At 43.4% G+C, this 24164-nt stretch overlaps 1 protein-coding gene across 1 annotated transcript in view; it reads left to right on the top strand.

Moving 5' to 3' along the window:
- Positions 1-6585: 6585 nt before the first annotated feature.
- The window catches only part of LOC116998787 (inactive dipeptidyl peptidase 10-like), a 241969-nt gene continuing 224390 nt past the window's right edge, over positions 6586-24164 (top strand). Inside the window, 1 exon segment of the mRNA XM_033064890.2 lies at positions 6586-6845. Coding sequence (XP_032920781.1) covers positions 6774-6845 — 72 coding nt within the window. The 5' untranslated portion in view covers positions 6586-6773.

Raw genomic sequence — 24164 nt, 5'->3', positions numbered from 1 at the left:
CTCAACAGGAATTTGGTGTCAGCTTCATGAGGCTTCTTGGTTCATTTGTAGAGTGAATTGGAGCTGGATGGAAAATATTTCAGAGGAAGGTCATCCTACAAAAATGAATTTTTTATCAAAAAAGTCAGGGGAATTATATAGATTTTGACAAGATTTTAGAATAGGAGAAGAGAATAATTTCTATTAGTATTGGAATGTTTTCTTTCCAGCTGAATTTAATTTTGACTTTGTAGTGTAGTAAAATTAGCATAGTATTACTTCTTTGTAATAAAACTAAATTAAATAACATAGTAGGGAAAAAGTCTATTATTGTTTAGTAGTAATAAATGTAAGTAATTGAATGTTATTAAAACATTTTACTTACTTTTTTTCTCCAAATTTAATTTTATTGTAGATGATGGCATTTTGTTATGATTCTATTCTGATTCTTAACTCATATCATTATCTCTCTTTTTTTTTTCCCCAAATTCACAGATGGAATTTGGTCTTCCTAATCCATCTCTATTATGTAGTTGACAAGGGCAACATTCTAGAAATTGCTCAATTAATTTAAGCATTCAATCTGGGTAATTTTTAGCAGTAAGTGCCTAATCTATTGGGGCCCTGTTTAATATCCCACTTCCTTCCTGCATCCCTCATGGTTAAATATCTGTGGGTCTGACACCTATTCCAGGAGCAGCAAGGAGATTTTGGATTCCTGGATAGGCCAATTGCATTTTTGTGACCTGTGGTTTAGGTCATGACCTGGCTGTGCATATATATCAGTTTTTTATCAGTTATTCACCACTGATGGGATCCTCAGGATGCTGCCACTGAATATCCATGCAGTATGAAGTTCTTTGAGGAACAGCTGCATGGCAACCATCAAGGAGAAAAAAAAGTCAACCTCTCATTTTTGGTTTTAACCACGAGGCTACTTTAGCAATATTTTAATTTTTTTTCCTGGATAGATCTCTGATTTATATCTATGTTAATAGGAGAATTCTGAGTTCTCAGACCAGTCATTTGTTGACCAAATTTAAACTTATTTAATCTGTAAAATATTGACAGATTTGCAATGATTACAATGTATTTCTGAATTCATATATTTTACTACAAATATTCATCAGGAGCGTTTTAAAGGTCTGAACCTTAATTTTTTTCACTGCACAGGCTGATACTCAGTACAAATTGTATTGTTTCTCTTTCCGTTTCAGGTGTATCTTCCTAGGAGTTACAAAGTAAGCTATAAGCTTTTACATGCAAACTCTGCTGTAACAGATTTTCATGGTGAGAAGTTCTTACAGTAACTTTTGCCAGATTAAAGCTACAGTGCAGTGGTCAGAGTATGGGAAATGCATGTTTCAAAATCTGGATCTAGTCTGGCCTCTTCCCAGCCTATTCCATAATTTGTATGACTGGAGTAGAAATAGTATTAGTGATAAGCTCAAGTAGTTTTATATTGTGTTGTTATTTGGAAGCCACCACTAGGATTTAAATTCCACTAATACATCTGTGTAGAGTTGCTCCATAAAGATTTTGGGAGTAGGTCAGGCCTGCCCTTTGAACTTGGAACTATTGTTAGAATATGCTGTTTGTTGGATAATCAAAGTTATTTTTATCTGATCTTGGTCTTGTTCTCTGCACTTCCACTAAAATATTTGCATGTGTATTTTAATAAGTTGTGTAACTTTCCTGCTGGAATATATTTACATTTATTTGTATTAACTCAGTGTTTGCGTTGATTGTTTTATCTAAAACAAGACAAGGAGAGAAAAACATGAGTACAATTTATTCACAAAGAAAATAGCTTTTCACTGAAGCAGGTGTTTGAATTCAAAGTGTTTCTAAATGCAGAAGGTGCCTGGAATTTTCCCTCTATCAAAGAATTTCTTAAGAAGCAAAGTTCAAATATTCAGTTATTTAAAGCCATAATTTAAAAAGCATTCTGTACAAAACCACAATCTGTTTTGCAGCTTTATGTGACTCAGAGTGGTTTTCTTCTGGAGAACTATCTTTAGTTTTTGCAAACCCACAAATCCATTTAAAACACAAGTGAGGAACAATCATCTTAACTTTTCTTGGGTTTCAGTGACATTAGTTTGATTTTTAAATTCACCTTTATAATTTCAAGGATTTTTTTTGGCCCAGTTGCCAGAGTTTTAAAATGAATCAGAAATCCATAATCAGAGTTTATTCATAAGATTTGATTTGAAAAAGCCATCAACAAGCTCTCAAGCCATGACCTTGCAGTTTTCATAGAGTCATCATCTGGACTGCACAGAGGTTGTGAGGGATCTGATGAGAGCCTTTTTCCCTCAGTCTTGAGAGCCTGAGTGCTGAAGTTCTTGGCTAGATGTGATTGACAGTCTTTTGATCTTAATTACATAATCACAGAATAAGCTGAGTGGGGAGAGACCCACAAGGATCATCAAACCCATCTCCTGTCCCTTCATGGGCCCATGCCCAAGAGTCACCATATGCTTTAGGGGATTGTCTTTATTCTTTTTGAACTCTGTCAGACTTGGTGCTGTGACCAATTGACTTCATCACAAAAAAATCCAGACACTCTTTGTATGAATGGCTCAACTGGATGCATAACAAAAGTTATAAGTGGTTTCTTATTTTTCTGGGAATGCTTATAAATAGGTAGTATCTACACCTTCACTGCAATTACACAGTAAAGAGGGCTATATAAAATATACAGAAAACAAAACTGATGCAGGTTTGTTCTTTGAAACTCCTGCACTGGAACAGCAGCAGAACATAAAGCTCTCTGCCAAAGGGCGGGCCAGGACGTGCACTGTGCCAGTAATGCTGTGCCTCTTCGTGGTGGCTTTACAGAGCAGCATCTGTGTGACACAAGGCAGTGAAATCACTTGGTCACCAGGACCTCATCATAAGCAGGTTTTGTATCTGTACTGAACTCAGACCCTGCAGCTCCCAGCCCGTGTCCCAGGGCTCTGGAGTGATTTACACCTGGCACACAGGCAGCCTCTGGCACATGGGCATGATCCCAACATCACCCTGAAGGGGTGATGGGCCAGGAGAGCCATAAACCACCAGGGTTTCTTCAGGAAGAAAAGGGAGAATTCCCCTTACATGTGGCATCCTGTGCTGCATTCTTTTTGCACATATGTCTGGCCTCTTTACTTTTCAAACAGCTTCCTGGCTGCTTGTCCAAAATTTCTATTGCACATCAGTGTGCTGTGTCAATACAACATATGTGTGATTGAGTCATGGTGCAATGAGAGCTGCAACTATGGGGTAATGCTCTGATGGAGCTGATATTCAGCTTATGTAGAAGATAAAATATTCGTGTTGTGTTTTGACTCATGCACCCAAATCTCGTGTATGAAGATGGAGCAAGTTACAAGGAGTTTATAAGATAAAATTGCCATTGAAAGGTGGATTAAGACCATAATTCTATTGCTATCTGCAGCTATTTCACCCAAGTCTTAGGTGCTTTCCCTGGTGTTTGGGTGAAAATGGTACAGGGAACCACCATAAATACCATACAACATAATTGTTTCACCCATAGGGCAGCAGTTTTAGTACCAGGCTCCTGTTTCAAAGATGTGTCCTATTAACGCCTGTAAAATGTTCCTTTAAACAACCCAATCAAATGACTTTTAATTTGCTGAAAAAGATCTAAATAAAGGTTGGCATGGGCATTAGTGAAATTAATAAATTAATAAATACCACCAATGCATAAATATTATAAACCAATGAACCAACATTCAAAAATAATGATTGAGTGAGATTGAGTGCTGTAAATAAGAGTCTTAGCCTTGATTTTAGGAAGCTTTGGATAAGAATCATTATGTGTACAGCCAGTTCCTGAAGTCCTACCCCAAAAATTCTTGTTTCCCGTAATTCTGACTGATTTATGAAAACCCAACCCAACATGCACAATCTTTGCTGTGTATCTCAGTCCATTAGAATGCTAAAACCTCACAATGAATATATTGTTAATGAATAAACAAGCTTCAGCTAAATGACTGCTAATGCCCTTTTCCTTCTTGAATAACAGTGGAACTCCATCACAATGGGTCTTATTGAAAACAAGCTGAAAGTAATCTTGATTGAAACATTCCTATTCAAACCCTAAATCACTAGAATTCTTCAGCTTTGACGAGAGCCCGATAATTAGTTGAGTTGCAATAGACCTGTGCCATAAACAGCATGAATCAGAACATGTCTCCTTCTAAGACTTATTATTTGTATTACTGTAGCACCTAGAGGCCGCAGGCAAAATCTGAGTCTCCCTGTGTTATACATTGCTCAGTGCTAACAAGACCCCAAGTCCAACAGAATGCAGCCAAAACAAAGGCAGGGCTGGTAGTGAAGGCTGCTCTGTGGAAGAGCAATAGGTATGGGAGTGCACAAGATGCCACCTTTGCTGCCCTTTTTGCTTCTTCTTTGCATAGTGCAAATGCTAAACAAAAGGAGACAACAGCAGAGGGCAAGGAAGTAAAGGGACAGGGCTGACAGCAGCAGGGATGGGAAATAATGAATTATAAGAGAGAAAATAGATATGCAAAAGGGAGAGGTAAGGGAAGAGATGGTGTGAAGAGAAGCACAGGAACTGCAGACTCGTGATCTGAGAGAAAGTAGCTGTGCACATGAGAACAATCTCGTCGTTGGGTCTCATGCATGTGGTGTGTGAGGGCTGTGTGGTGACCCTTGGTGTTGTGCTGGAAAGGGATCCTAAAGTCAGCAACAAAAAGAGATTGATTATTAATTTGACAATTCTCCTACTCTAGGCATCACCAATTATACTCATAGTGCCCCAGACAGACACTTACACAATAATCAAGAGATTATTTTAATTCTTTGGTAGCATCATTTAAGCATTTGAACATAGTTTCCGTATCAGCTCCCAGTTCTCTTAAGACTGATTCAAATTATTTTTCTGTCTTATGTGCTTGCCACACTTCTGATTCTCCTTGCTACATGTCTGTGGTGCTGTGCATTCCCTGACCTTGGCTCCTGTGTTCAACAGCTGCCCTGCCAGCACTGGCAAGGGCAAATGGAAATGATGCTGTGGAAATAGTTTTGTGCATACTTGGTTTAGTTGTACTCAGATGATGTTTTTCTGTACCAGATGAAACTGTCCTGGAAGACAGTGCTGGAAGCCCTTGTGAGTCAATCTAGGTGACATTCACTGCTCTTCTACTGACAGGCTTGTTAGCCAAATAAAGAAATTAGGTTTGTTTGAGACGATAAACTCTTGACAAATTAATGGTGGCTATTAGTCATCATCTAATTTTTGTCTAGGTGCTTAGAAAGTTCATTTGCTTGGGGTTTTTTGTACTTCTTGACCGGAGGAGGAGTCAACACATCGGTGACTGATAGTGGAAGGTGGAAACACTCAGCTCTCTCTATTCTGTGGCTGCCTGGTGTGGGTTCCTCAGTCCCATGTCATCTTCCTGTTCCTTTTTAAACAGTTCCCAACATGGGCTGAAATCTTAGATCTCTGTCGCTGCTATTAATTATGCTCACCATCCAGTCAGAATTGACCTTTCTTGTGAGGTTTGATGCAAAATATATTAAAAATGATCAAAAGCTCCTCTCACATGTGCTGACAGCTTTCCTTCTCCCTTGCAGCCCTGAGACTTAGGCTGATGAAGAGTGCTGGGGCTCTCTGTCCTGCCAGCCATGCTTTCCCATCCCAGTGCTCCATCTCCTGTGTTCTCCATCCTCCTGGGCTCTGGGGCATGGAACCAGCCTGGATTAACAAGCAGTCCAGCCCAAGCCCAGTGTTCTACTGTTTGAGGGTCTTTTCTCTTGCAAATGCTTGTGTTCACTATGCCTTGAGTCAGTTCAACTACTTCCTTCTTGATGGTTTCCTTCATTCATCCTTGCATAGAACACCCCTTGAAGCTATCTGTTGATATGGCTTTGAGACACAGGGTAAACTGGGTCCCTATGGTCTTCCCTGCTGTTCTTCTAGCTCCATATCAGAGCCTCCTGTGCTGAATTCAGCTAAAAGGGTCCTGGGAACCCCATTCACCGCCTCGGGCTCCCCAAGATGAGCGTCTTGGTGCAAACCGGGGTTCCGATGCCCCAAGCCGAGCTTCCTAGGCCGGGGCTGGCAGCATCCGTTCTGGTACAGCCGGGGAGATGCGCCTGTGGCCGCTCGCTCTGGAACCCGGCGGGGCTGGACAGCGGCGGGGCTGGACAGCGGCGGGACAGCTCCTGCCCTGCCCGGCGGTACAGAAGCGGTACAGCCAGCGAGCAGCGGAGCCGGGCTCCCTTCACCCTGTCCTTCCCTGCAGCCCCTCTCGTGTTTCAGCCGCCCGCGGCGGGACAGCAGCGGCGGGGCCGTCCCCGCGGGGCGGGCAGGGCGGCGCGGCCCCGCCGCAGCGGGCAGCGACGCCCCCGTGGCGGGGGCGCGGATGGTCTCTCCCGGGCCGGCGGGAGCGGCTGTGACACCTGCTGGCGGCGGCGGGCCGGCCCACGGCGGGCGGAGCGGGGGGAGCGGGGCGGGCGGGCAGAGCGTGCCCGCTCGGGGCGCTCCGCGGCCGCGCCCGGCGCTGATGCGCGGCCGCCCCCCGGCTCGGGGCACGGCGGGGCCGGGCGCCCCCTGAGCACCGGAACGCCGGGGCACTGCGGTAGCGGCGCTGCCGCGGCGGCGGCTCCGCGCCCCCCGCCCGTCCTCCTCTTTCTCCTCCTCCTCCTCCTCCTCCGCCGCGCCACTTCCAGGGGAGGCTGGTGTCATGCGGCTGGCGCCGAGGGAGGGGTGCCCGGGGCCGCAGCAGCAGTGAGAGGCGCCGCGCCGAGCCCCTGCGATGACAGCCATGAAGGAGCAGCCGGCGCACCCGGGCGGCAGGGGGAACCCGCCGCCGCCGCAGCCCGACCAGGTGCGACCTGCGGCGGGAGGCGCCGGGGGGCGGCCAGGGGCCGGGGATGGACGGGGCGGGGGCCGCCCGCCGTCCCGGAGAAGTTGTGCGGAGCTGGAGAAAAGTGTGCGGGAGGGGAGCGGGGGACACGGGCGCCCTCGGGGCGGTTCGGCCGGGGGGAAGAGGGAGCCCGGCGGAGCTGTCTCGGGGATGCGCTGGGGCCGCGCGGAGGGGACCCAGCCTCGTCCGGGTGCGCATCGGGGCCGGGGTGTCTGTGAGCCCGGCCCCGGCGGCAGCGGGTCCCGCCGCAGGTTGCGCTGCGCTTCCCCGCGAGTCGCACCGGGGGAGCCGCACGGGCGGGGGATGCTGGCTCCGCGCTGGCACCGCGGGAGCGGCCGGCGGTGCGGGGCACTCCTCATCGGGGCGGGCAGGGAGCGGCCCCGAGCCCGGGGAGGTTTCCCGGGGGGATTGTGGCAGCGACCGGGCGGCAGTCACGTCCCTTGGCCCGACGGTGCCGCCCCGTGGGCTGGCGGGGCTGAGGCTGGCGGGGCGCTGATGCCTCTCGGTAGCGGTGTTTCAGGGCACCGGCTCGCTTCGAGTCTGGGGCGGTGTCCGCGTATGGGAGATGGTACCGGGGAGCAGCCCAACTTGGATGTCATCCTCACAAAATCGAAGTTTTCATCAGCAGATCGCTGCGCCCGGTGCTCCCGGGCGGCAGGAGCGGAGGCTCCGGGAGGGATGGGGCTGTCCCCGGGGACCCTCCGGCAGCCGGGCGGGGCGGGGGTCGTGCCGGAGCCGGAGCCTCGCCCCTGCCCTGGGCACCCGGCGGGAGAGGCCCCGGGCAGCGCTCAGCTCTTCCCTCTCCCCGAGCATCTGAAAATCCGAACTCCATCGAAGGGGTTTTTGCACATTGTCCGTGCGCACCGCTTTGGGTTCGGAGCTCCGGCAAGCTGAACGGGCTCGCAGGACGTGGGGAGCTGCGTTTCGCGTTTTCGTTCTCTGTTCCATCCATCCACGGAGCTTAATTTTCCTTCGATACACTCGCATTGGGTGACAAACGCCAGCAGTGGAAGCTGCTGGGCTCAGATGTGCTTTAGCGAGTCTGAGAACCCAGTCCTGCGAGCACACCCAGGCTGCACGTTCAGCTCTGAGGAGTCTGTCCAGTATCAGTGAAACCATTCATTTAAATAAATTTAAAGATGAATGCTCTGTGCTCAGAAATGTATGCACTACGGCACATTTTCGTGTAATGCTGATGAAATAATACATTTGATCCTTCTTGAATAAATTAATTGCATAAGTTACATGATCTGAAATAGATGGGTAACTTCCATCAGTACTTAAATTCCATGTGAATAGTAGAATTTTTGGAAAAGTGAAGATTATTTTAAGTAGGCTCAGAGGTTCATGGAGCTCATAAATTTCAAGGACACTGTTTTGCTTTAGAGGGATACTGCTATTAGATGTAATAAAAAGTACTTGAACTTAACCAATCTCTAGTTCTTTATATTCAATTCAGAGGTGTTGAATTGGCAATTGTTGTTGGAGGTGGGAGTCTTTTCAAAGCAGGATTAATATTATATGAACAAAATTACCAGTTTGACTGCTGTTTTAGGTCATAATGAGGAACAGCAGTAAGATATCAATTTAAAGCACACTAAATGTTAAGATTTATCCTAAATATAGAAATATGGTTGCCTGAGTGCTCTGGAGTTCTCAGCCTCTCAATGGTGGATGTGGCAGGTGCTGGTTTGTCTGTGGGCCTGGCTGAATGAAGTGTAGGTGGGAGGTCCTGTGTACTTGGATTGGGTTTTTCAGACCAGGTGTGATTATCTTGGTGAAAGTTGACATTGAATCAGCTTTGGTTACCTGTTGTCTTAGGTGCAGGGACATCATGCAGTGTGTAACAGCATGGCATGCAAAATGTTGCTTTTAGTGGATAGCAAGTCTTTCTGTGGGTTTGAATGTCCATCATAGGGACAGCAGCTTGAGTCCTGCAGAGGCCAGGATTATGGGTGTCTGCTCTTGAATCTGTGCAGCAGCCAAGACCCGTGGGACACGCTCAGCCCTGGGCAGGGCTGGGCCAGAGGCTGTGTCTGACTTCAGGCTTGTGCTGGAAACCATTCTTAGTGCAGCAGTGTGGTGTGGCTGTGATCCTAAGGAAAGAATGTCATCGTTTCAAAGCTTTTTGATGGCTTGTCGTGGCTGCAGTTGCAGAGTTGGTGCTGTGGTGAGCATGGGGGAAGAAGAAAAGGGGTTCACAGGTTCACTCTGCTGCTGCACACTGCACAGCACTGTCATGGGCTTGCTCATATGGAAAATGCATCCTTCTTAGGGCCTTAAATAAATCCACCTCTGACTGTGTGCTCACGTTTCACATTGCATGTTGCTGCTGAGCTTGTGTGAACTTGTGGTGTCACTACATTTGACACTTGGAGTTTATTGACCTGTTTATAACAGGAAGGTGTCTGCTCTGAGAAGGGTTTCTGCTAAATCGTCGAGGCTCACCCGCACCTTTGTAACTCTGTAGCAGGGAAAGCTTGGGACAATAGCATGAACTGGGGTAAAAGATACAAAAGAGGCTCTTTTCTCCTCGGGGGTTCCGTGGTTTATTTTTACATTGTGTCTAGGAGGCAAAAGAGGAAGATTTCCAAGGACAGGGGTTTTTTAGGGTCAGGAAGGGGCGGGTGAGTTTGGCACCCTGCCAATAGGACAAAGAGGAGATAGGGTCAGACCATAGGTATTACCGGGGTCAAGGGACATACTATCTCTATACATCTTGGGTAGGATTGCAACAGGTTTCCTGAGGCAGGACTGGCAAATCTTGTCTGGTAGAGAAGTAGAAAGTCCTAGAGAGAATGAGGAATTGTACCAAGATCTTCTAGGAGTAAATCTCTTTCCTGATTCCAATCTGGTTTTACAGATTTCCCTAAGAGCAGTCATACCAAAGGTGAAGCACTTCTGGTAAATTTATAGGCTTGTGACCCAAGATGGGATTTCAAATTACAGTAGGCTGATGCTGGGATTCTCCACTTTAAATAAAAGCTTGGATTGACTGACTGAAGCATCCACAGCCATCACCTTATAAATAATTGGATACAACTTCATATCCAACACTTCCTCTGATAGTACTTTTAAACCAAGGCTCCTCTGGGACAAGGCATCCAATAACAACTTCCATTAGCAGAGCTATTCATGTTTTGGCATTCAGTTTGATAAATTAGCCAGATTTATTCCCACCTCGCTGCTAAATGATGAGTCACATGTATTACAAAAATTACAGTTTTATGTTCAGGTGATATATCTGTAGAAAGGAAAATAGCTGTAAATTACCTGTATTTCTGGAATACTCCATCCAAGTGCTCAGGCTTCTGTCACTTGAGCTGTGTCAGGAGTTAATGTGGCTCCTCAGTTCCCCTTAGAGGACAAAAATGAGTGTTTTTCATCTTGCAGCTCTTAAGAACTGTTGTGGGGTCTTGGACAATGGTGTTTAGGGATCTTTTTTAGAAGGCACAACCATTTGGTAGTCAGTGGACACAACAACATATTTGAAAAATATAATGTACCTGAATGACTTGCTGGTTGATGAATGTTGCTGTCTTTGCAGATGAAAAACTAAGATAATTCCTCTAGGTATTACCTTTGTGAGGCTTCAGTCTGTTTACAAAAAAACCAGATGATCTGCAGCACCTGGTGCTACTCGCTGTTCTTTGTGTGTGCAGAAGACAGACCTTTGAAATTTATAATCGTTTTCTCCTGAGCCTCTTTTACTTTCCCAACCTGATGCCTTTTTTTGAAATTGATTTTGAAACAGAAAAAAAGATGGATTTTTTTTCTTCTTTTTTTTTTTTTTTTTTTTCCTGTATATAATTTTAGAATCTACTACATTATTCTTTTTAAAACATGCAAGGTCAAAGCAGACATTGTGTTGTACTAAATTGGGGCATTATTTGGTAGGCATTTAAATTACATGTTTAGTAAAAAAAACAAGGACAACTGGCTATGTTTTCTTGACTGTCTTGATTTTGGGATTGACTTTTTCTATCTCAGGACTGGTTTCTGTGGTCACCAGACAAGTGGCACATTCTAAAACTACATCTAGAGAACAAAAGAACAAAAGACAATTATCTGCATTTTCTTTTTCAGTGACTAAAGCCAAAATAATTTCTGGTTTTATGTCTTTCTTCATTGCTTTGCTTCTTTTTCCCAAAACCAGACTCTGATCTTGTAGTTAGAAGAACATTGATGGATAGCTGTGTCTGTCCAGAGCAATATTCACTGTAATGGGGTTTTATCGAGGTGAAAGGGCTCTCCCTTGCCCCTCTCAGGTCAGTTTGGGTTCGATGGGTCAGGCAGAAACTTGAACTCTTAATCACACACACAACAGCTCCAGTACTTGAAAGGTTTGGTCAGGTGGTCAAGTCCATGTCCCTCGCTCCTGTTGGTGTTCAGAGCAGGCTGAAATAAGAAATCCAGTTCTAGTGCATAGTCCAAAGTGACTTTGCATTTTTCCTGCTTACCAGCCTAGTGGAACTTTTACCTTGCTTTGTTGTGGTGCTCTACCCAACTTACGGTTTCAACAAGGTTCAACACAGTGTCACAAACAGTAGATAAGGAAAGCCAGTAGTAGTGGTGAAATAAGGTTACATTATTATGCCTGGAATATTTCATAAAGAGCTGTCATTTGAATCTTAACTTAAACTTTTAAATTCTTTTTCTTACACTCTATGGAGGCCACACTATATCTGTGCTGAATTGATCAAGGGGGATTACAGGCTTGCAATATCTGTTGGCTGTGTGACCAGCTGCACAAGGAGCTTTCAGGAAAATGTGTTATCTGTGGTGGTTTGTAATATTGTTCAGGATTCAGACTCTAGAGGAAGGCACAGGATGTGTCATCTCTCAGATAGTACACGTGGCCTTTATTCCTTTTCTCTTTGCCTGCTGACTGTTCCGATGTAGTTCAGCCGTGTACCCGATCGTGGTGATTGGCACAAAAAGCCTGAAGCTTCTCTTCCATCTTCACTGCAGTTTTGTCTTCTGCTCTGAGCTCTGTGGGGCAGGGGCGAGCAGGATCTCGTTTTTGGTGAGATCTCCTGATGTTAATTGAGGAGCATCACTGTCTGTGACATCTGGTACCTGATGTGAGTCATGCACAATCTCAGGAGCTTGAGCCATGCACATTTTTCAGTGTCTGCAGAGCACATGAGGGTATTTCTCTGTGCCTCTCAAATTCAGAAGTGATGAGTGTCAGAAACTCACTTCCCTAATGCAGGAAACTTCACCAAGACCCTTCCAGTCCTTTATCCAGCCTCTGCCCTGGGGCACAACCAGAGAGGTCTCTGCTGATGGGCACAGGGTGGGCTGATCATGCTGATGCTCTCCTGCTCTTGGTACCCTCCTCTCAGGGTTCTGAAGCCTTTTTGCAGTGTGCCTGGCTTGCAAAACAGCGTGTGGGAACCTGGCAGCATCCTACAGCACCTGACTTTCCAGCATGTAGAGCCCTCTGCTTGCAGGTGGATTAAAGGGATTACTTAGTGCAGTAAATCAAAACCTGTGAAACAGGGCAATCTTTCTGGCTCTTCTGTGTTAGAAAGAATTGCAGGCACGTTGTAGGTCACATAGTAGCCTCAGATATTTGAACATACATATTGTATTAGCTATTTTTAAAAATCCTGTCCATGTTTTTTTTCCAGCATCTTCCAACTGAAAGTATTGCTTCAGGCAAACTATTTTGATAATTAACAAGAGGGAGGAACTCTTTAAGCAGAGTTGCTGTTTGATGTTATTCTCAAATTTGAAAGCTATCATCTTAGCACTTTTTAATTACTTGGAGGCATTTGGAGATCATGTGCATGTGTTAGTGACACACAAATGTGACCACAGACTCTCTTCTCATGGTGTAGTAAATAATGCAATAAGTGATCCCTAGAGGGGTATCATAATTGTTGTTGTGTTTTATTGTATTTTTTTTTCAACTTACAGAGTTTTGAAATTTGTCTGACCTATGGAAGGACTTGTAGGTGTACAGATTTGCATTTCACATATTTTACTTTTTTCAGCATTATATCTCAAGACACAGTTAGTGTCACCTGCTGCCACACCTGCCTGTGTCCTGCCAGCAGGTACCTGTAACTTGTCACTGTCTTTGTGAGTCTTACAGGCCCTGTGTCATATTTAAGTCCATGCATCACTCACAAGATCTTGGATGTCTCAAACTCTGTCCCTTTCCACTTTAATCATGCACTTCTTTTGTGCTTCACTCAGCTGCATCGAATGATGTTCATGAATATATGATAGTAAAAAGAGCAATGCTGGTGGTGACTGATGATGATAAATTACTGTATTTATCCATTAGGAAGGACATTGGATGACCTACAGATCTGAGGCTGAAGCTAAAAGACCTTTTTTAATCTTTCTTAACACTGCTGGCAGCAGCCACATAACTTATTATGTGTTATTTATGTAGAGAATCTGTAAATAGTTTTGACCACTTTTAAGATAAAATAGATAAGATAAAACCCCTCTGGCGTTTGGAGGATATTGCCTAAGAAAATCAATTAGGGAGTATTAAACAATGTGATAATTTAAGGAAAATAATGATTCTTTAAAAGCTTTTGGGGGCATATTTCAGACTGCCTGGGGCCATATTTGCAATTTGCAATTCCTTTGGGGAAGAAAGAAAAGCATTCTGTAGCTTTCCAAAAACCAAACCAGCCCAGTATTGAAGTTTTAGTTTTGAGAATATGGACAGAATTCCAAATGCCAATGGGAAAACCATTGAACTTGCCTGAAGTGCTGGGCAAGTGCAAGAAAGCAAATCAAACACTGCCAGTGTGACTGATCATTCATCCCTGTGTTTGTTCTCCCTGCTCCTGGTGGTGCAGACTGCTGACCTCCTTTCCCCTTTTCCATCCTAAGACTTCAGAGCCTGGTTAAATCAAAGCATTTAAGATATATTGGGACAGTCTTTCAGAACAAAGGATTGAGCATAAACCCGCCTAATTATGAGTGGTGTGCTTCTGTTTCGAGTCTTAAGGAAAAGCTGTTTAAGTCAGTGGTCTAATAACAATTCTAACTAAACACATAATTGCTCTAAAGGCTGGGTGACCTGGGTCAGTGCAGTTCAACAAGAGTCCCTTGGCCTGCAGTACATTGCAGTTGGGCATGGCCATGGTAGCATTTTAGTTTGGATCAAAAACTTACCAGTGAACAAATTCTGACTGACCCTGGATGAATTTTGTTGTTGAAACTGGAGCAGTTTCACACTGTGAGCTGGATTCCCTTAGGATGAGAGTAAAGAACCACCCGTGGGGTGCACCAGCTCTCAGTGGGTGTCAGGTCCTTGGGATCAGACTGGAGCTGGTCCATGTAACCCCCAGAAATACAGAAGGTGTGAAAATCAGGTCCTTAACAGGGATGGCTTCCCTGTCCTGTCCTGCTGCTCCCTTTGCTACACAGATTTAACAAACTGAAGATGATGGGTACATGGGTATGTTTAAAAACAGCTGTATGATTTTGGTTTGTTTTTTTCACTTGGCTTAGTTCTGGTGCAACTACACTGCATGAATTTATTTTGTTTATTGCAACACTGGATCAGTTTCTTACATGTTTGTAGGTATTGCTGCTTTTCAAACATTGCCTCCTCAGTCATGACAGAAATACAGTGACACGAATGAGTGAATTGCAGGTGGTGGAGAGGTCTCAGGTTCACAGAGGTGCTTGTGAGGACCACTCAGAATCTGAAATAGATTGCAGGAAACAAAAGGGGTGTAAGTCTCACTTACAGATCATATAATCTCCTGTAACTGAGGTTTTCTTTCCTAACTCTACATATGTGGATGTATCTGAGAGTTCCACTTGAAAGAGAATGGAGATTACAAAATTGGAGGTTAAAAGCCCTTGTCCTGTTCTTGGCTGGTTGAAAAATTTCTGTGTGATTTAGGTGGATCTTTGAAGGCTGCAATTTCAGAAATAATGTCAGTGTTTGTGGTGTGTTGTTGTTTTGGGAATTGGAAATGTCAGAGTTGCCTGTGATGGACCTCCAGTGCACATTTAAGGGAAAACTGACTGTGTTTTTAAAATGTTACTGAGCAATTCCATGGGTAGATAGCTCACATGTGGTGGTCTGTTAGTAAAACAGTGGCTTGTGGTCAGCACAAGTCTGGCTCACTGATGTTTGTGTATTTATGTGAGAAAAACACTGAGATTTAGGAGTATCCTCACAATCCAGAGGAGTTGCAGGAAGGTTGGTGTTATTGGCAGCTAAGTGTCTGGATTTCTGCCCTTCAGGCAGGAACCTGATATGATATGATATGATATGATATGATATGATATGATATGATATGATATGTAGTGGTCACAGTGGTTGTCATTTAGGGTGCAGCTGCTGCTACCGAAGTGTTGCACTTCCATGTGTGTGTGTTTGCTGTGCTGCTCCTGCTGAGGGGTTATGGCATTTGGTTATTACTCATCATCCAACCTGGAAATTCCAAGTGGAAGATTTTCTATTGATTTCAATGCATATTGTGTCTGTGAATGGATTTTCATATTAAAAAATTTGTGTAGTCCTAAAAAAAAGAAACTGTATTAGAAAATCAGTTTAATCTGGTTTTCTTGTACTATCCATTCTCTATCTATTATTCCAGGAAAATGGTAAATAAAGAACATACTTAAGAATGTTGGGTGTGATCCAGCAGAGCTTTCAATGATTATCTCTGAAGTGGTTCATAGTGCTAAAGGCAGCATTTTGTCTGCATAATTCTATGATTTTGGGTAGAATTAGTATTTCCTGTGTATCTAACCCCAGCAGATTTGGGCTGAAAATCTTTCCTCTGTACTTTTTGCCAGCACAATCCAGTGTGACTCAGCTGAGCAGGATGGACTTTTAACCACTCACCTACTTTTCAGTGATCTGTGGATACTGAGGACTGAGTGTTGCTTTCATACCACTGCAAGTCTTTCCATCATTCTAGGAACTTAAACTTGCACTGATGATAAAGAGGAGAGGAGCAGCACACCAAAATTGTCAGCAAATTGCAAAAGGCCTGAGAAAACTAGGTTTTTTTTTTTGCCTGTGTTGTGCTTAATGTGCTCAAGTAGAGTGTGGAGTAATGAGCCATGGTTACATTTACATGGAAACCACTTCTCCTAATGAGGAAAATAGTGTTATCTATTTTTCTGTAGTGGATTTCCATTACAAGCAGGACTTCAGCACATCCACCATCTAAAATGTGGGCTGGGATGAGCTTGGTGGAAACAAGGCACATAAAAAGGAGGGATGGGATGGATGGGATGGAGATCTCTGACTGTGACCAGTTAAGGGAGAAAACAGACACAGTGTCAGAAATCCCTTCCAGATGCTGCTCTGTGTTGCAACTGAGTGCCTGCTCTTGCACAAATCATAACAGGAAACAAAAACAGGTACATAAAATGAAAAGGAGAATGGAAAGTGAAATAAGGAACATATTTTTCAAGGCAGGCATTTTAACCCTTGGAACAGAAATGCTGAGCTAAGTTTTGAACTCTGTGCCTTTTAAATGAAAAACAGTTTCCAGAAAGATGCTCAAACAAAAATTTTTGGTCCTTGGAAAAAGGTGGTATCCTAGGGAAGTGTAATGGGTTGCAGTCTACAGGAGATGGAATGATGGGGAAGCCTTGGTGAATCAGTGAATGACTGGTAGTTTTACTGTTGCTGATAGTCGATACAAATGAACTCCTACGAGATAAAAAAACCAAACCTTTATTACAATAATCTCTCTTTCCCCCCTTCTTTCTGCTACTTGACAATGATAGAAAGTTCCTCCTTTCCTTTTGATGTGCTATTGTAAATCTTTGTCGTAATAGGAAGGGAATAATAGATGATCTTATATCTGAGCTAAAGAGAACTTTTCCTGAAGAGCTGCAGACTGAAGAATGGAATTCTACTGATTTCCGTGCAGCAGTGGACAAAACTTAACATATATTTGCTTTGGGTCTGAAAGCTGCAGCTGTGACTGTGGAGAGGATTTCAAAGGCTTCCCTTTGGCTGGATGGCATTCATCCATGACCTGGCATTAACTCTCATGCCAGGACCTTGATCTGGCTGTAAGTGCTATGCAATTTTTTTTCTTTTTAGTTTTTTATTTCTTTTTTCTATACAGCATCTCACTGTAAGATTTTGAGGAAAGGATTTTTTTTTTTCCTTTGTATCACATGGGCTATTGCAGTGAAAGCAACTTGATGTGTGTCTTCCATGTGAATGTGGAGTATGGTGGTTGGGTTAAAGCAGGCACAAAAACACTCAAACACTTGTTTGGTGGCTTTAGCAGGTCCATGAAGGGCTGTGCACATGCAGCAGTGTCCACCCAGCTTCAGTGCAGTGACTCCATCCGTTGGGTGGATCACTTGTTCTGCACCTCAGGGAGGTGTTTTCCTCCCAGCAAGTCTTGTTTTACAGCTGGTGTGTTGGGGTACTCTTGAGACAAAGTCTATATTTAAAAGCATTTGTAGAAGTAACATTTAGTCACTGAAAATGAGTTAACTGGTTCTACAAAGGCTCTTGGATTTAGCTGATTACTGGGAGGCTTTTGCCCTTAAGGAGTTTCTTGAGGTTCTTGGTATGGAAAAAGCTGTGCTTTGGGATTAAATTATTCAGGTGTTTTTCAAAGTAATTAAGGCTTCTAGCATGCAAAGTTTTATGTATGTGGGTTAAAAACGGAGGTTGATTAAATCACAACAAAGGGAAGTTTATTCACCAATGACAGACGGTAATGTCTCTTTTGTGACTGGTGGAATGCTGTTGAGCCCACTTCATTACACTGAATATTGAACCATTATATTAGTGCCATTTTTTCTAAGTGATGGCGTTGTTAAAAAGCAGGCAGTAGAACTTGATGCAGTACAGCCCTGGCTGTGCTAAGTAGTGCAGAATGCTTCTTTTTTCTGTCAAGTATCTGATTTATAGACAATTTTTCAACTTGTGTTTTTGAAATGGCCAGGTGAGCTGTACAAAACTCAGCAAGACCAGGAGGCAGGCCAAAGTAATGATTTTCTTGTTGGAAAGTAATAGACATGCCAGTATAGCATGTAATAACAGCAGGTTTTACAGAGTGCTGCAGAACAGTAGGAGTGTGAAACACATACGTTACATAAATTATCTGTGCATGCATTTCTGCAGAGTTATGGAAAAAAAGTTCATACTTTCTTTTATTTTCTTTTCTTTTTTTCTCTTCCTTCTTTTTTCCAGTCACTGGGTACATCAATCCATGAACCCCTCCAGCCTTTTAAAAACTTTACCTGTCATGTCTCCTTTGGATTGAGTGCCTTATCCTTTGGATACCTACACTTGCTGTTCAGGAATCAGTGAATGGTTTTGAAATCCAACAGCAAATCAGACCTCACTGTTGCAGGTTCCAGTTCTGTCTCTCATTATCCTCTTTCCTATCAGGAAAAAGGAAACATAGAAACACCTAAGACCCAAATTTAGAATATCCCCTATGTGCTGTGTCAGTGTGAGACAGCTCATCTTTGCAAGTATTTATTAATTATTCTGAGTCCACTTTTTTGCTTCTATAGTAACACTGATGTTTTGTACTCTTCTGACAGTGTTCCTAGGTCATTGTGAGGAGGCATATTTTGTCCATAAAATTTTTGGATATTTAATGTGAGCATACAGAAAGGCAGGCAGGCTGTCCTGCATGTCTTGTGTTTCCATTCCTGCACTCCTGATCCCATACCATGCATTGTAACAGCTCGTCCCTCTGTCAGTGATCCCTCCAGTTCTCTCTTTCACAGCATCCAGGGAGCTCTGGGGCCTCTCCTAATAATTCCTGTAAAAAATAAAGAAACCAGAGTTGCTCAAAATTATCTGTGCAAAGCTTAGAATAGGTGATGTAGGTTAGAAAAACCCAGGTTGTTGGAGAGAAATTTCAAGAATGTAAATCTTTTGAATTCCTTGGGCATTTAAGGCAATTCCATGAAAAACTAGTGAGCCCTGTGAAATATCTTAAGGGACACTTCATCAGTTTCCACTGCTCCTGGAGAAAGCATGGTATTAGATGTTTCTTGATCAGCAAAGGTTTCATGTTTTTGCTCCACTGAGATAGAAACTTCCAGGTGGTATTTATTAATAGACTTTTTCCACATGGAAAAATATTCTGAAAATACTCTCCCTTGTTTTTGCCCTAACTTGCATAAAGTTGTTTTTGTTTTTTATTTTAATCAGTTTTAAAAATTTTAATCCCATCAGAGAGAAGAAATGTTCCTATGGAGATAATATTTTTATGATATAAAAGTGTTTTCATTAGTAAACCTCGTGCAAGTTGTCCTGGATGAACCAGTGATGCCGCAATGCCCTTTCTGTTTTTGGGTTTTTTTTCTTTTTTTTTTTTCTCTTTTTGTTTTGTGCTTTATTTCATCATTATTTCTATCTCTGTGACTCTTGTTACAAGAAAAATTCCTTACCCATCATCATAGGAGCCCTCCATGCACTTAACAGATTTAGTTTTTAATGAGACTTATGAAAAATATGTCTATTTTCTATCATGTACAGTCTTCTGAGACTTGGAGGTGTTTGTGCCTTACCTTGAAGTGTTTGAAAACATCTCTCAGTTATCAAGCTTTAACATCATTTGGGAAAAATCAGAAGTTAGTTGGATTTAAGATATTGCCCAAAGGCAATATTCAGCATGAAGCCTTCTCTGATGTTGGTGAAGCACGGAATTTGAGAATCTCTAGAAATTTACCTCAAGCATTAAATTTCTAAGTAAAAACAGGATTTGGAGAGTGCCAAGAGGTTAATCTGGGTGAGGGTGAGTTGTTTTCACCAAGAAATGTTCCTTTATGGACATCTGAGCCAGGGCTCTTGGTACTGGCTCTGAATCTGTCAGAGCCACTGAAATATCCCATATATTTTAGTGTACAGGGTTGTGGGACCTTTCATTATTTCTCTTCAAAGCAGCTGCTGGTTTTTTGAGGGCTCAATTCTTCAGCTGCATGGCACCACTGCCTTTGTTTCTGTGGTTTTGTACTGCAGCAGTTCTAGTTCAATTCTAAGAATTTCTGGAAGTTTTATTTATATTTTGACAGGGCTTCAATCGTCATCCAAGATTGAATTGCAGTTGGAGCATTGAGGGAAACAAAAGCATTTTTCTGAAGTCTAAATAGATAGGATAAGTATCAAGTGGATGGAAATTAATACTGTTATCTCTATTTTCCATTTTTTTTTTGTTTCAGTTTGTCTAAAATAACCGTGAATTGGCGTGATTTGACAAACCCACCAGTTTACATTGGCTGTCTCTGAAATGGGGAGAGAGTCTTTCCAGATAAACAAGAACTGAGGGAAGAGCATTTTATTCTCTTGAAGATTTTTTAAAAAAACACTACATAAAGAGAAAATTTGGAAACAATCCCATCAAATTGGAAAAAGAGGTAGCAAGTTTGTGTATTAGGAAATGAAGTAGCTGAGGGTATCCATGTGATTTGGCTGGAAACATTTAACCAGAATTTAGGATTATTTTCATGGCGACCTTTCTTGCTCAAGGACTTTTGATATTAATAATTCTATGCATAAAATGAATTATTTAATTGAATATCTTTAGCATACCATATATCTGCTGCAGTATGTGTTATAATTATTTGTATATACTAATTTGGAGAGTCCATTCTGAATCCACTGCTGCTACCTTGAACCCCAGGATAAATTCCTGTTGAGCTGCTGTGGTCCTGCTTTGCTGGACCAAAACCTTGTGGGTCTGACCCTAAGCATGGATCAGTGAAGGTGGAGGATGCAAAAACCTCTGGAAACAGTAATTGAAAGATGAACCAGTTGGTACTTCTGACAAGGATTGTGAGTGCATTCACCCCACGTCAAATCTCTGACACTGACTTTTTCTTCTCCTTTTTGGGTCTGTGCCTGAAGAGTCTTTTAGAAACTTGCAAAGAGTCTAATTCTGGAAGAAACATAATGGTTTATTTTGGGTCTTATTATTTTGCCACTGACCAAGAGAAGCCTTTTTGTGCCTGGATTTATGATTTATGGACATGGATAAAAGCTATTGTCTGCGCTTCCCCCATGGATTATTCATCTTTTTCTTTCAAAGTACACTCACGTCTCTGGAAGTTATCCTAGTGCTTGAATCTGGAAGTTTGGAGGCATCGAATCACTTGTGATAGTAAACCAAGCTGTAGTTGGATGTAATGATACCTGCTTCCCAGGAGGGCTTACATTTCGGGTAGTGAACATTTGTGATGCAGTTTGAAATGATACAATGGTAGGTGCTTTGAAAATGTTCCCCAGAACACTAGAAAGGCTCATAACACATAGCTGTTACTGTTGAGAGTTACTTGAGGGACATGTGTTGTGTAAATTCAGTTGGAGATGTTATCGATATTTACTTGGATATTAATGAGACTCCTGCCAGTCCTGCTGCTCAGAGAGTAGCTGTGCTCTAATCCACCATGCTATGGCTCTGAAGAAACCAGACTTGCAGGAGTTTCTCTGTTCTTCAATGAACTGGTGAAGCTGGATGTGATCCATATTAACCTTTGCTTCCCAGAAATGCAGCTTAGAGAAAAAAACCTTTTCCTCTAACACCCCTTGTCCTCTGCTGTATAAACCAGTCTTGGGAGGAGTAAGAGAACAGTGATTAAAAAGCCTTAATCCAGTCATACCCAACCTCTGAATATTAAGATAAACCAGCCAATCCCATTTTCCTTTTCAGAGATGTTCCATAATAAAGCCACCAGTTGTCTGGATGTAACCTGCCTCTCGTTGCTGTGCTGCTGGTCACAGTGAAGTGGCATATGGGATTTTGGAGAGTGATACACCCATGAAATAAATATAAAGAAAAATATTGCAGCAGTTTGTGGTAGTTTTATATTACTGTAATCACAGATTTTAGACAAGGTGTTGGCAATTTAAAAGCTGGGAAGAGAGGTATGGTATGGATAGGCCCCCCAGTGTGCACCACGGCACAGACCAGTTCATGCAGAAAGTGTGTCAGGTCCTGTGAAATTGGGTTTGTGCCAACACCCTGTGTTATGATCCCAGTTCTGACACCAATTTAATGTTACAGTCTCACCTCTGATACCAATTAATGTTAAGATCTGCTGGAACAATGTTAGGATCCCACTCCTGAAATAATATTAGTGTCTGAATTAAAGTGCAAATGACATCATATGCTGAAGTCAGTGGTGCAGATTTATTTAACAGTAAGGAGTGAGAGAAATTGAGAGAGAGAGAGAGAGAGAGGGGTAGAAATAGGAAGAGAGAGGGGGGAGAAAGAGAAAAAGATTATATTCACTGCCACATGTTGTTCCTGCAGTGTCCAGCTCACCCTTCTTCTTCTGGTCTCTTTGTTGGTGGTGGTCCCCAAGTGTTCTTCCAGAGGCATCACTTTTATACAGCCCAAGTCCCAGGTAGCCAGAGCCATTCCCATAATTTGGGATGGTGTGTATGTGTCAGCAGTTTCTTCCTTTCCCAAAGTTTGCCATAATGGGAGTTTTTGTCCAAAATAGGTTACCCAGATCTGCCTCCCCAGGCCTGGCATCTTCCTGTTGGTGTGTCCAGGAAAGGCTGTGGATGTTGTGTACCAGGACTTCAGCAAGGCCTTTGACACTCACTCCCACAGCATCCCCTGGAAAAGCTGCAGCCCATGGCTTGGACAGGAGCGCTCTTTGCTGGGTTAAGAACTGGCTGGATGGGCAGGCCCAGAGAGTGGTGGTGAATGGTGCTGCATCCAGCTGGGTATCCCTCAGGGGTCTGTGCTGGGGCCACTCCTGTTCAATATTTTTATTGATGACATGGATGAGGGTATTGAGTCCTTCATTAGTAAATTTGCAGATGACACTAAGCTGGGAGCGTGTGTCGATCTATTGGAAGGTAGGAGGGCTCTGCAGAGAGACCTGGAATGGTTGGATGGATGGAGAGAGTCCAACAAGATGAAGTTCAATAGTCCAGGTGCTGAGTCCTGCATTTTGGCCACAATAACCCCCTGCAGTGTTACAGGCTGGGGATGGTGTGGCTGGACACTGCCCAGGCAGAAAGGGACCTGGAGGTGCTGGTCAACAGCAGGATGGACATGAGCCAGCAGTGTGCCCTGGTGGCCAAGAAGGCCAATGGCTCCTGGCCTGTGTCAGCAATGGTGTGGCCAGCAGGAGCAGGGAGGTCATTCTTCCCCTCTACTCAGCACTGGTGAGAACACACCTTGAGTGCTGTGTCCAGTTCTGGCCCCTCAGTTCAGGGAGGACGTGGAGATGCTCGAGCGCGTCCAGAGGAGGCACCGAGGCTGGGGAGGGGCTTGGAACACAAACCCTGTGAGGAACAGCTGAGGGAGCTGGGGGTGTTCAGCCTGGAGAAAAGGAGACTCAGGGGTGAGCTCATCACTCTCTACAACTCCCTGAAAGGTGGCTGTGGTCAGGTGGGGTTGGGCTCTTTCTCCAGGCAACACTGACAGAACCAGAGGACACAGTTTCAAACTATGCCAGGAGAGATACAGGTTGGATGTTAGGAAAAGGTTTTTCATGGAAAGAGTGATAAAATACTGGAATGCTCTGCCCAGGGAGATGGTGGAGTCACCATCCCTGGATGTGCGTAAAAAAAGACTGGATGTGGCACTTGGTGCCATGGTCTAGTTGAGGTGTTAGGGCATGGGTTGGACTGGATGATCTTGGAGATCTCTTCCAACCCAGAGATTCTGTGACTGTGGAGCTGTAGATGCTGATGGTGTGTGTGGTTTCAGCTCTCTGGGCCATTGGCAAACCTGAGAAGAAAATCACAGGCTGAGCTTGCAAACACTTTGTTCTGGAGTGTGACTGATCAACTTTCAGAAATACCTAACAACATCCAGCCTGAGGTACTTGGGGGTCTGAAAACCACTTTTTAAAGGCAGAAATTATTACAAACCAGTAGACAGTAACCAATTTTCATGCTGCTGTGACAAAGCCTTTTCAAATAATTGCATGAAAATACAACTTTGAAACATGTATTTTCTGTATTTCTAGTGCTGTTTATCAGATATGCATCAAGTTGTTAGAATTAATCGCCATTTGCAAATTTCTTTGAAGCAAAGCACTGTGACTGACTGCATTGTTATTAATCCCTTGAGTTTACCAACATGTGGACATCAGAAGGGATACTGTTTTACTTTGATTGGGCTTTTGTGCAGAGAAAACAGCACATGTTCTGTCCATCTGCTTCATTAAACTGTAAACACAATTCAATTTTTTAACATTTTAATGCATGGGCATTAAATATTTTGTGGACCTTGAGTAGCTGTATGGCTGTTGTATTTTTAAAGCAAATTTAACCTTCTGTTCTGGGTTTCTGGGCTGCCTTCTTTGTTCTTCTTCTTCTTCTTT

The sequence above is a fragment of the Catharus ustulatus genome, chromosome 7, assembly GCF_009819885.2.
Source record: "Catharus ustulatus isolate bCatUst1 chromosome 7, bCatUst1.pri.v2, whole genome shotgun sequence".
In the NCBI taxonomy this organism is placed as follows: Eukaryota; Metazoa; Chordata; class Aves; order Passeriformes; family Turdidae; genus Catharus; species Catharus ustulatus.
This window is presented reverse-complemented; position numbering and strand designations above follow the sequence as displayed.